The 12,609-nt window shown below is 54.1% G+C and overlaps 5 protein-coding genes across 5 annotated transcripts; 3 read left to right on the top strand and 2 right to left on the bottom strand.

Moving 5' to 3' along the window:
• Positions 1 to 455: 455 nt before the first annotated feature.
• Positions 456 to 1,696, top strand: RHO25_005259 (uncharacterized protein; the record flags this gene model as incomplete). Its single annotated transcript, XM_023596166.2, has 2 exons — positions 456 to 462; positions 519 to 1,696. The coding sequence occupies 2 exons, from the start codon at positions 456 to 458 to the stop codon at positions 1,694 to 1,696; spliced, it is 1,185 nt and encodes a 394-aa protein (XP_023457978.1).
• Positions 1,697 to 2,052: 356 nt separating this feature from the next.
• RHO25_005258 (uncharacterized protein) lies at positions 2,053 to 2,576 on the bottom strand (the record flags this gene model as incomplete). Its single annotated transcript, XM_023596165.2, has 3 exons — positions 2,053 to 2,322; positions 2,383 to 2,460; positions 2,508 to 2,576. 3 exons carry the CDS (start codon positions 2,574 to 2,576, stop codon positions 2,053 to 2,055), a joined length of 417 nt encoding a protein of 138 aa, XP_023457981.1.
• A 1,075-nt stretch (positions 2,577 to 3,651) lies between these two features.
• RHO25_005257 (uncharacterized protein) lies at positions 3,652 to 5,589 on the top strand (the record flags this gene model as incomplete). Its single annotated transcript, XM_023596164.2, has 2 exons — positions 3,652 to 3,673; positions 3,803 to 5,589. 2 exons carry the CDS (start codon positions 3,652 to 3,654, stop codon positions 5,587 to 5,589), a joined length of 1,809 nt encoding a protein of 602 aa, XP_023457980.1.
• A 547-nt stretch (positions 5,590 to 6,136) lies between these two features.
• RHO25_005256 (uncharacterized protein) lies at positions 6,137 to 10,186 on the bottom strand (the record flags this gene model as incomplete). Its single annotated transcript, XM_023596163.1, has 1 exon — positions 6,137 to 10,186. One exon carries the CDS (start codon positions 10,184 to 10,186, stop codon positions 6,137 to 6,139), a length of 4,050 nt encoding a protein of 1,349 aa, XP_023457982.1.
• Positions 10,187 to 11,561: 1,375 nt separating this feature from the next.
• On the top strand, positions 11,562 to 12,507 carry RHO25_005255 (uncharacterized protein; the record flags this gene model as incomplete). Its single annotated transcript, XM_023596162.1, has 4 exons — positions 11,562 to 11,751; positions 11,837 to 12,237; positions 12,307 to 12,340; positions 12,398 to 12,507. 4 exons carry the CDS (start codon positions 11,562 to 11,564, stop codon positions 12,505 to 12,507), a joined length of 735 nt encoding a protein of 244 aa, XP_023456959.1.
• Between the last annotated feature and the right edge of the window lie 102 nt (positions 12,508 to 12,609).

The following is a 12,609-nucleotide window of genomic DNA, read 5'->3' as shown; positions in this document are numbered from 1 at the left end:
TTCCACCACAATGGAGCCTATGAGAAGTTGCTGGAGAGAATGACAAGTGAGTGACGTTGCGCCCCCCGCCGTCCCGCCGCAAGAATAGCATGGCGGAATAGTTGTACGAACATCGTCGTTTCGATTATCTTCGCCGACACCGGTGAGGGCAAGAGTAGTACCTTTGTGCGACACGCCGGGCAGATTGGTGGGTGGGTACAATATCGTCTCGGCGAATTCGGTCGACTTCCAACGCAACTTCATTCGCCAAGGCCCAACACAGCCGGCGAGACAAGCTTCATCACAAGCACTCTTGTCGGGTGCTTGGGTAGTTCTCGGACTTTGGAAAGATGCGTTGTCTGCGTACAAAAGGCGTTGGGCTGTGCTGTTCGAAGTCTTCTTTCAGGTCAAGCTGGTCTTCCCTCGTCGATTTCAACTTTTTAGTCTTTGAAGCTTTTTACTTTTCTCTTTTCAACATGAAGTGTACGTTGCGCGAGTATGACAATGCGTCGAACATTCTACTGACCTTGTTATCGCAGACAACATTATTTGCGCCATCGTCACCGTCGTGATTGGAGCTTCAGCTGCGCCGGTCGCAGATCCAGTCCTCCCCGCCCAACGTTTTGGTTTCCCACGGCAGAGACATCATCCCCAGGCGGACGAGGCAGTTCTAGACGAGAAGCGAGATGCTGTATTCGTGGGCCAGTACGATGATCCACGCAAGCAAGGATCCTTCGGCCTGTTCAGGAACCGCTTGCAAGGCTTGAAGAACGAGAAGCGCAGGGTCATCAGTATCGACCAGCTTCCAAGATTTAGTGATGATTACAAGAATTGGCTTGGTATTGGGCCACAAATCAACGAGAGATCTGCCGACAATGGGTACTTGACTGTCGATGTCGACCAGCTTCCGAGGTTCAGCGGGAACAGGGACTGGTTGGGTATCGGACCTCAGATCAATGCAAGATCTGCCGACAATAACTACTTGACCATCGATGTCGATCAACTCCAGAAATTTGGCGGCAATAGGGACTTTTTGGGCATCGGACCACAGATCAGTGCAAGAGACGCCACGAACTCTCTCTACGACGCTCTTTCCCGCTACGGATTTGGGCCAGAAGACGTTAAGAGAGATTTGGATCTATCGCACTTCAGGGACCACTTTCCCCAAGATACAATTATTGGAACTGCTCAGAATCCAAAGTGGATACTGCCAGCAGAGAAAAGGGATGCAGAGGCGGAGGCCGAACCAATTGTGAGGCTTCCGGGTATGCCTCTGGTGAACACTCAAGAGTGCAATGATCCTCTCCTATGCGCTTCTTTGAATGAGAAGCGTGAAGCGGAGGCAGAGTCATTCATGCACATTCCGGGTACGCCTTTCTTGGACAACTGCAAGAGTCCGTGGTGCGTTGCTCTGAAGGCGAAGCGTGAAGCGGAGGCAAAACCCATATTGAAGCTCCCGGATATGCCTTTTGTCAACCCTGAGAATTGTGACTCTCCTCTTTGCGCGTCTTTGAAGCAGAAGCGTGAGGCAGAGGCGGAAGCTCTCTTGAGGCTTCCGGGGATGCCTGCCTTGGACTTGAAGGGTTGCAAAAGTCCATATTGCGTCTCTCTGAAGCAGAAGCGCGAGGCAGAGGCCAAAGCGCTGCTTCGGATTCCCGGTATGCCTGCTGGAGGACCGGGTTGCCGGGGCCCGACCTGTGAATCGTGGAAGCAGTGAGAATGATCTTTATGTGTTGAGTCACGCGTGATGGGAAACGATCAACGGTATATCGCGAGTTGGAATAGTTTCGCGAGCTTGGTAATGCCATGTTGACGTAGATCAAATAAGAGAAATACTTCGAGAGATTGTGCCTGTATCTTCTACTCATGCGCGATGTGATTTCTCTGACCTAAGCTCGGATGAACATTTTGTAGAGGTTGCAGTCTAGTAGAAGATTGCGTGATCGAGTGTAATGTTGCTTGGAAGCGTGATTACTGATGTCGCTTAGTCCACTCGTGGACCATCAAGGTAGCTGCCCCAGTCTATTTTACCGTATATGGACAATCTTGACTACATGTCTTCTACTTCTCTTCTCACGATGGTGCCCCATCGACCTGAGCCACTCCAGACCAAGCTGTGCACCACGGAGCAGCGTTCTTGCGGTAAATCTCCATCTGAGGAGCATTCTTCGCGTCAACAGCAGGATCGTCGACAGTTCCACCCTTTACAAGGACCACTCCTGGCATGACATCAATGTCGGCGATCATGACAGTTGCACATTTGGCGCAGTTCTTGTAGTTGACCGACTTGCCGGAGTCACCAGTCCTAGAGAACAGATGGTCTTTGCCAGCAGTCTTTTTGAACTGGGAAATTGTGAGTTGATGCTGTTGCAACTAGCAAGCAGAAGCGAGGAAGATACTGACGTTGGCCTCTGGAATAATCAGATTGAAAGATCCATTGCTGCCAGCAACCTTGTGGCACGGAATGCAGTGGCAGATGGACTGATTATGGTCAGTTGACACCCCACGAAAAGTACTGGACTACTTACAACACCAGCTGGCTCGCCTTCGTACTCATAAGTCCACTCGCCGCACACGCAGGAGCCCTTGGTCGGCATTTTGGCTTGCTTGCAACTGTTCTCGTGAATTCAAAAATATCTAGAGCATTGTCAGATGTGGAACCCAGCAAGCGGTTATATGTCTGAGACTTCGAGCAGCAGCCATTGACCCATCAGCCTCAGTGGCACTAGGGCATGGTTCGACACGCTGACATTGACACGACACCGGAGGCCTTACCTTAAGTCCGTAACTTGTGGGGATGCCTGACAATGGATAAGTCGAAGCTGAGGAAGAGAGCGAAGATATATATTCCGCCGTCTACTTCTCTGCCCTTCGATCGACCCCACTACTGACTGTACACTACTCGGAGCTTTGCCGGCCAGCGAAGCTGGAGCTCCAGCGCTTGACTCCGCTCACTCGTCGACTATTGCAAAATAAGAGCGATTTGAGGGTCTGGCCCGGAAACGAGGATGTAAACAAATGGCTCTTCTTTCTTTTGGATCCTTACATGGCAGATCCTGGGTCCCGATCAGACCGAGCAGCTGAGCTCGCGAGCAGGCCCGGCTTCGCATTGAGCGCGGCTCAGGCGTGCTAGAAGCCGGGGACACCGCTATTGTAGCACATGACCACAGAAGGCGAGGATATGCTCACCGTCTGCAATCCTGCTCACAGCTCATGCAGAATTATGCTTGCGTTGTGATAGAATTGAGAAAACGCGCTGCGGGTTCTTTGGCCAAGTGTATAGCTCCTTCAGAAGGACTTGCTTGATGATGAATTCTTATTGGTAGTTCTGGTGGTGTTTTGTTCGAGATTTCCGAGACATCATGTCCAATGGCTATCGGTTTTCGCCTCTGCCCATGTCGGCGAGAATGCAGTCATGTTATTCTCCGTCTCGGTTTACTGCCAAGGCTGAGGTGTCTTATCGCTATCGCGGATCGCCTTCGGCTGCGGGGCTGTGCCGACGCTCTGACACCATGAACCTGTTGCAGTCTCCCTGCTGCCTTGCTTCTTGCTCAGCCCGTCGCCACCAGTCCTCAGTTGCACTTCTTGTAAGTCTCGTGGTGAGAGGGTCGAGGTGTATACGTGCCGCTCGGGGACTCCAGAACCTTTTCGAAATCGAAACGATCCTGAGATATGGCAGCTCCGGTGGCGAAAGGTAAGATCGACGCTTGCATACGCCCACGCGACGACGCAGGTGACCGATGGTCTCGTGCATCGACAATCAACTTGTCTTTCGAATCGTACAACTCTTGAGACAAGCAACTAACAATGGTGAACGCTCCAGGAATCATTATATCCCTCAGCATCATTGCCGGCCTCGCTGCAGCCGCCACACAAAGCCCACAGGTGCAAGCATGGCTCGAAGAGCAGCGAAAGAGGATAGCGGAACTGCTAAGACAGATCGGTGAAGAGTTGGACCCTCAGGCAAGACGAGCAGCAGAAGCATTTGCATTCGAGGGGCGGACAGTCAACAACGATTCTGGGCTGGCGAGGGAAAGTGCAGGCAGCAAAGAGGCAGCGGCGTTGGCTACTGGAAGGCGGCTTTCGAGTCCCAGCAGCACGGTCCGCAGGATACCCGTTCGTGGCCCTTCGGATCCGGACGAGGCGGAAGAGCGCAGGAGGAAGGGCCGCGAATATCTGGCAAAGCGAAACCAGCAACTGTACGAGTTGCAGCAAAGACGGAAAGCTGCTGCTGCCGCCGATGGCCTCGCCACACCACCGTCTCCAACATTCGATGAACTCGTCGATTCCGAAGGCAACCTCAAACAGTCGGAGCTATGGAACGAGAAGGAGTTGCCAGCAGTGCCCAACGTCGATCCTCTGCCTGAGACTATACAGCAAGAAATGAAGCAAGTGGAGCGGCACCTTGTTGACCCAATTGCTGTGGATGAAGCGGTATCTACGGGGTCAAGTGGTTGGTCGCTAGGATCACGATACGCCAATCCTTTTGGGGACGAGTACGAACTGGAACGCAGTGTCACGCCGAAGCCTCCGATCCCACCAAAGATTGAGCTGGATCAACAACCAGAGCTTACCCGTGCACCAACGCCGCCTATCTCCGTACCTGGAGCGTTCGATTCAACACCGACAGCACAGCAAACAGAACACATTGATCATTCTGCACTGAGTTACGAAGAGCAGCTCGCAATAGCGCTATCTCTGTCTGAACAGGATCCTTCGAGCACGTCTGCAACTGTAAGACAACGAAAGCCCGAGCAGGAAGACTTTGATCTGAAGGCTGCCATTGCCGCAAGCCTGAGGGATATGGACCATCATCAAGCTGCACACGCTATTGCCAACGTTGAGCCTGTGACGCCCAGAGTCATACCAGCTGATGCACAAGTTTTGATTGACCTGACGCCTTCCACGCCCACGACCTCCGGACCACGACAAGATTGGTCACAGCTATCCAGCCCAGTCGTTCCCGCATCTAGACGTGCTGGCTCGCTTCACACTGTCGGCAACAATGCGCCTTCAGAGGCCTCTGATGAGCTCTACCGACTTACACCCGAGCTCACGAAAGCACGCCTGGCGAGTCACAACGAGCAGCAGAATATTGTCACTTCACGCCCATCAGTGGGCTCAGCGCTACCCTTCGATCCCGTACGAGACGCCGCTGCTTCTTCAGCATCTCAACCTGTGCCCGATGTCATGGATGCCAGTTTCTATTCTGCTCATGCCGAGCCATCCCCAGCACCAAGCTCAGCTACGTTCGATCGTGACACAACCATGCTCGTCGATCTCGCGGAGGATGCACCTCAAGAAGGTCAACGCACGCCGACATCACGAGCACAGTCTTCCTTCGGCTTCCAGACGGAATCTGACACCGAGACATTCGCATCAGTATCTGCACCGCCATCACGCACAATGTCTCGCGCAGAGTCGCGGGCTGACAGCGAGATCTCTGGTATTGAAGTCATTGATCTTGCGCACGATAGTGATGTTGACATGATGTCGGAGGAGGGAGACGGGATAGCAACGCCAGACAGCTGGTCGGAGGTCGGCAGCCGGGATGCTGACAGCGACACTGAGGAAGCTCATCCACACCAGCGGTCCCGCGTGAGCTTGTAGGCGGAACCAACCCTGTCTCATATGTAGATTTATCGCTCCTCGGCCTAGTATGGTATTTACTCATGATCTGCGGCGGTTTATCTACTATTTGCGACCATGGGCATCCTTAGGCTGGACCGATGTCAAGACTGTGCATTGGGGTCTACTCCAAGCGCAACCTCTTTGCAGAGGAGGAGGAGGTCGCTGGATATGAGCTTAGCCACCACAGAGACCTGAATCAAGACGACCACCTTCGGCCGACATCTTCGGAACCGAAACGCGATGTCACGTGTACATATATGTGGTCCCGTCATCGGCTACTCAACAAGGCTGTGCGTTATCTATCTCCTGCTTCCAACTTCCATTCTCAACACAATCTGCACGTCAGCACCGTGCGCCGGCAAGCACAGCAGTCGATTCGTGCGCAACACTGCAGCGCGAGAATCGTCGACGGTGCGGAAGGTAGATAAGGAACGGCGCACACCTTATTTGGACTGATACATATATTATCCTGCATGCCGCCAGGCTGAAAAATGAACTCGCTTTTGACTGACCACAGTATCAATCATTACACGTCTAATTTTTCCTTCTCATCCAAGCTCGCTGAGGAGGTCTCTGAAATCGAGCCTCCTGCCTTCCGTTTTGGCACAGTCCGCGACCACGGTCTCACCGGGTTTCCGAGCCAGTCGGTCCCAGCAGGAAGGTGCTCTCCACGCATTACGAGTGACTTGGGTCCAACAGTCACGCCAGCAGCGATGTCAGTCCCGAGAAGAGCGATTGCATTGGGGCCCAACGTGGCTCCGGCCTGCAAGCACACCTTGTCCATACGCATGAGTCGATCGTGAAACAGATGCGTCTGCAGCACGCACTGCCGATTGACGGTCGCGCCCGCCCCGACAACGCAGAGCTCTGTCTCTGGCAGAAGGTGGCTCTCGAGCCAGGCCCCACGACCTATCTTTGCACCCATTGTGCAAAGCCAGAGCGACAAAAGCGGCGTTCCGAAGCAAGGCCGAATATACGGAAGAGCCAACGACTGAACGAAGGTGTCGGCGAGCTCATTCCGCCACACAAAATGACTCCAGAGAGGAGATTGTTGGCCAGCATGCACATTGGGTGTCAGCAGCCACTTCGCAGCTGTGGTAATTGTGCAAGCGGCGAGAGCGGCGCCAATGACAAGTCCTGGACTCACGAGAATTGCCCATCCTACGCCAAACCTGTCCAAGAACCAGAGCATGCCAAGGAAAACCGCCGTCGACAACGCACCGAGAATCAGCATTGGCACAATTCGTCCAGACTCAACCAATGCTCTTGCAAGTTTCAGCCTACGAGGTGGGTTGAATGTTCGCTTTGAGCTTGCTGGCTCTTCTGCTTGGCGTGGGAGCGATATTGGAGGTCTGCCCAGCCAGGTCGAGTTCGGAACCATTTGAGCTTCGGGTGGTGCAGTAGCGTGAACGCCGATTAGCACCTTTCCAGGAATGCTAGTTCCAGCTTTGACAAGGCCTGTGTTGCCAACAAATGACTTCTCGCCAATGGAGGTGACGCCAAGCTGGACATAGCCCACGCCGAGTTCGTATGGAGAGACCAGAACGTCGTCTGCCAGAAACGCGTCATCTGCGACCTGCAGGAGTTTGGGGATCGGGACCACTGTCGATATCTCCACATTGCGGCCGATCTTTGCTCCTGCCAAACGTAGCCACGCTGGCGTCAACAGGCTCGAATAAATGGGAAAGAGAGTCGATCGGGCGTCCAGCATGACCCCGCGCGTTAGCCATGCAGCCCAAGCTGTTCTGCTATGCCATGAATGCCGACCGGGTTTGATGGCGAGGCTGGCCAGGCGCACAAGCGTTATGGTAATGACAGCATACAGGAAGGTTCCCAGCACTATTCCGGGCACCATCATCTTGAGCACCGCGTCGAACAAGGACATGAGGTTGTTGTAGTCCGGAGTCAATGCTGCAGCCATGCCCCAGACCGGAGCAACTGTGAGCACCGGCAGAAGGTCAAGGATCAGCAGACTCAGCGTGTCTCGGACCATCGTCCAGATTCTGCGCCCAAAAGAAGGCTCGTTCGCAACCTGTGGGTGTATTGGGAAGATTGCATCAGGACCTTTGATTACGTCCTTGGCACAAATTCCAGGCTCGACAGTGGCATATGGCTCAAGCGTTGTGTCTGGCATAAGCAAACTGCGGGTGCCAACGCGAGCTCCCTCTCCGATTCTCACTTCGCCAATGTGTAACAGATCGCCGTCGAGCCACCAGCCTGCAATGTCGGCTTCGGGTTCGATAGCGCACCCTCGGCCGAAAGTGCCCAGGCCTGTCACTGGTGGAAGCGTGTGCAGCTGAACATGGCCTTCCATCTTGTTGCCAAGTAGCCGAGCATAGACACGGGCCCAGATGGTTCCGGAAACTCCACCAAGACGCCCGGTGTCGACGAAGCGCTCAGCCGCCCACAGACGAATGTGTGTCCAGCTGCCACGCTTGTATGTTCCCCGGGCAATGCGAAGAGTCAGAACCCTCACGATCGAAGTGAAGACAATAACCCGCCCAGGCATACTGATCATTAGAAACCACACCACAGCGACTAGCCACCATGGTATATCGTGCCGCGCGGCCCAAGAAGTGGGTTGCAACCTCACAGAGAAGGCCTTCTTGGTCAAAAACATGATGGCAAGCAGCCGAAGCCCTTCCAGCAGGAATTCGATGAAGAGCAACGGCAATTGAACGACGAAGGTCCAACGAGGCGTTGGCACAACCTCGCGTTGTTCCTGATGTGCGCTGGACAGCTCGTCGACACGCGCAGCCATGTCACACAAGCTGGAATGCTCGTACACGTCTGCCACCGAGAGTGATGGTACCTTGGCTCTCAACTGTGACACCAATTGAGCAGCTCCCAGACTCGAGCCACCCAGATCGAAGAAGTTCGAATCCGGCGCAGGCTTTACACCGAGGACTCGGCGCCATTGCTCGCCGACATATCCAATGGTACCGTCTAGCTGCTGGTCGTCGGACATGAGAGACGTCGGCAAAGGCCACGGCAACGCTTTGCGATCAACCTTTCCTGATGGCCGTATCGGTATGTGGTCCACAGTCGCAATCATTGGTACTTGGCTTGGGGGAAGCATATTCCGAAGCTTCTCGCGATCTGCTGCAGGATCTCCATGACTCCTCACAACGTAGCCGACCAGGACTTGCGAGCCCATCTCACTACGCTGAATGGTGCACGCTGCAGCGCTCACACCTTCCAACATTAAGAGTGCGGCATCAATCTCGCCGAGCTCGATACGACGGCCTCCAAATTTGATTTGTTCGTCATTGCGGCCGACGAAGAACAAGCCTTCCTTTTCTGCGCGCACCAGATCACCGCTCCGGTAGGCTCGTTCTCCAGAGAATTCTTCGAGCGGTGTGAACTTGGCTTTGTCCTTCTCAGAGTCCAGATATCTCGCCATTCCGATGCCTCCGATCACCAATTCTCCCTCTTCGCCCCACCGAACAGCTCGGCCATTCGGTCCAATCACAGCCAGCTTCCAGCCTACTAGCGGCAACCCGATTGCAACTGGCTGCTTAGGCTTCACTTGTGCAGCACAGCTCACTACAGTGGCCTCTGTCGGGCCATAAGTGTTCCACACCTCGCCGCTGACGCTACATGCAAGTCGATCTGCTAGCTCGGGCGGAAGAGCTTCTCCACCAAGAATGAGTAGGCGAATGTTTTCCAGTGCCCTTGAAGGCCACATTGCAACCAAAGTCGGCACTGTCGATACCACAGATATGCTTTGTGCAATGAGGAAGGCACCCAGCTCAGGTCCAGCCTTGACGACAGACCGGGGAGCAGGCACAAGACATGCGCCGTATCTCCAAGCCAACCACATCTCCTCGCAGGATGCGTCGAATGCGATTGAGAGGCCGGCTAGCACTCTGTCACCCGGGCCGAGTGGCTTTTGTTGCAAGAACAAATCTGCTTCCGCATCCACGAAAGCTGCTGCACTCCGATGCGTCACAGCTACCCCCTTTGGTTTGCCAGTAGATCCTGATGTGAAGATGATCCAGGCGTCGTCTTCGGTAGTAGGGCCTGCTTCGCTTGGCGATCGTTTGCTCTGGCGACGAACAACAACGCCCTCGTCTGTCAGCACGGCAACAACATCGGCTTCAGTCCAGACCAGATCTATTCGTTCCTTGGGGTCGTCTTCATTGACTGGGCAATACGCAGCGCCGACTGAAAGTACGCTCAGGATTCCAACGTAGAGTTCTATCGTCCCTGAGCTCAGTCTGATGCCGACCCGATCACCGACCGACACGCCGGCCTCCCTGAGTTGTGCTGCTTTGGTTCGAATCTCCTTTCGAAGAGCAGCGTACGTGAGGCTCGAAGTTCCATTGTCGATAGCCAGCGCTTCGGGATGCGCAGAGATGGTGGCATCCAGGACCTGTACCAGCGTTCGAGGAGATGCTGGTGTTACGTGTGGATAAATGGCAAGACCCTCAACTTTGCCCAACGTACTTCTGTCGTCAACCGAGAAGAACGATGTTACCGAGCTGGCGCCAGAAAATGTCCGAGGCGTGGAAGCTCCAGTCACGTCAGACCAACTCCCACCTGGAGCCAGCCCCTCTGAAGACGTGGAACTCATCTGGTAGGGCTGTTCTATGAAACGAATGTGAAGGATGAGGACATTGGCAAGATGCGTGAGATATACGCTCAAAAGGGGAACAGGCGCTACTACTTATGATGCCTTCTCTATGAGATTGACTTCATCTGGTCGATTCTCACTGCATCGAATATTCCCCAAGAGCGGGTCAGAGCTGGACTGCTGGCAGATGATGTGACACGCCACGAACTTGGCTCACGGAATGGTGACCCAGCAGCCAACGTGCCGTTACTGCGTGCAGCCGCGCTGCTGCCGCTGCATCGCGCTCATGCTGTGCGGCGCTGGCTAGGCCGGATGATCCTTGGCATACATATTTTTGAAAACAAATGACTGATGCGGTCGCAGACTAAAAACGTGGACAAGATTACGATCGATGCAGCTAGGCGGACTGCCAAGGGAGAGACAAGCACTCTACGCATGACGGAGAAGCGTAGCCTCAAGCGATTGGGCTGGCTTTGGCATAGTCCTCGCGTTTCACGTCGTGATGCAACCTCGAGGGCGTGGTGCAGCACCGGCCGAATAGGCACTTGTCAGATGAGGGTGAGACATCTCGCTTCACGCGATTCGTACCTCGAACTGCTGGCCATGATGACCTCGGAAACTGTCTCGGGACTTCCAGATCCTCCCATTCTCGCAAAGGACGCAAAAGCCGTGGGCTGCATGCAAGCTCACTCAGCGCATATGCATGCCTGGTCGCTCAACCGCGTTCGAACAAGAGGACTGGAGGGATCCGTGACGTTATGTCCGCGGTCGCATCGACTGACATTTTGGGAAGATCCCTAGCCGTCTTGTCTCTTCCCATCGACTGGATCCAACTCTGTGAGTCTTAGTGCCGTCTGTGTCTAGCTGTTCTCGTCCCCTGACTCTCCAAAAAACAACGAATCGGGACGCGATCGGCAACAATGCCGAGATCCGGGTTCGGCAGCATTTCATGCACCCTTATGCAAGTTTGCAGACGGCGCATACGGGCGGCTGAGAATAAAGCTCGATCCGAATTATTGTAAGCATACTTGGTTGCGCAACTAGTCCCGTGTCAACACATCGATGCCGAGCTGGTGGTGCCCTTTCTTGACCTTTCACGCTGTCCAATACAATTGTCACATGCCGCGGACTGCAGTCGTTGCATCATTCTGTTGATGTACACTTCTCACCAGCATCAGAACGCAAATACCTCCTACTCAGAGGGTAGCTTTGAAACTTTCCGTCGGCAAGCCAATACTCCGGTACGCAGGTGACACTAGGTACACGTGGCAAGCCACAGGAACGGACTGGGGCTCACGAGTGGCATGGTACCTGGATGCTCTGCTGTAGAACGACCTTTTCCAACGACCAAGCCTCATGAAACAATAGTTCAACAATGAGTCGACCACGAGCCCTCGTATATCGCGGTCCCGCGACGAGTGAAGGCCTACCAGAAGCAGTCGCACAGCTGCTCGAATCCTCGCCAAGACATTTTGAAGTGCAGTACGCCGGCCCTAACGAAGCAGTCGACATCTCTGCTGAGGCTTTACGAGCGGTCGACTTGTACGCACAGCCAGGGGGCGATGGTATGATTAATAATCTTTTCTCGGCATCACGAGAATATGCTCAGTGGCTAGCGGGAACGACGCTGATGATTTGACGCCACCGCAGACCTGGACGATGCTTTTGTAGAAGTGCGGAAATATCGGGCACCGATTCGCGAATTCGTGTCGAATGGTGGCCGATACCTTGGGTTTTGCCTCGGAGCCTATTTGGCAGGGCACACGCCTGGGTTTGGTCTGTTGCCCAAGCACGCTGATACAGATTCAGAGTGCGAGCAGAAGACCGCACAAGTAAAGAACGACGATGACACCATCATCCAAGTTGATTGGAAATGGTCGGCCGGTCCAAACGCTGGCCAGACCACAAAAGACAGATGGATCTATTTCCAGGAAGGTGCTGTGATTCAGGGTTTTCGTCCCTCTGCTGACGCCTTCATCCTTGGACGGTATTCGAAGAGTGGCGGTGTTGCTGCTTCCGTCAATAGACATGGCAAAGGTTGGGTTGGCCTGGTGAGTAACACGATCGACACGATGGACTCCTGTTAGAGGAACCTCGCGTGTTCTGACAGATTCTGCCAGGTTGGACCGCATCCGGAGGCCACCCAAGAATGGTGTAAGTCAGGATCACGGGAATGCTGTACGCGTACAACAAAATCTGATGGCACAACAGTTGACATAGAAAATATTGTTAGCCCCGATGGCCTGCAATACGACATCGGGTACGACTTGATCGAGGCGACAATGGCAGGTGGACCTCACCAACCAGAGAAGGAGCTGTAGCTGGTGCGTAGGGCTGGAACCTGGATTCCCTCTCTCTCACTGGGCTCGACGGCTCGTCACTGTATGCGAAATTTATCACATTCCCAGCAGTACGGTTCACAG

This window comes from Cercospora beticola, chromosome 3, assembly GCF_033473495.1.
Source record: "Cercospora beticola chromosome 3, complete sequence".
Taxonomy (NCBI): domain Eukaryota; kingdom Fungi; phylum Ascomycota; class Dothideomycetes; order Mycosphaerellales; family Mycosphaerellaceae; genus Cercospora; species Cercospora beticola.
Note: the sequence above shows the minus strand (reverse complement) of the source record. Positions and strands in the feature narration are given on the sequence as shown.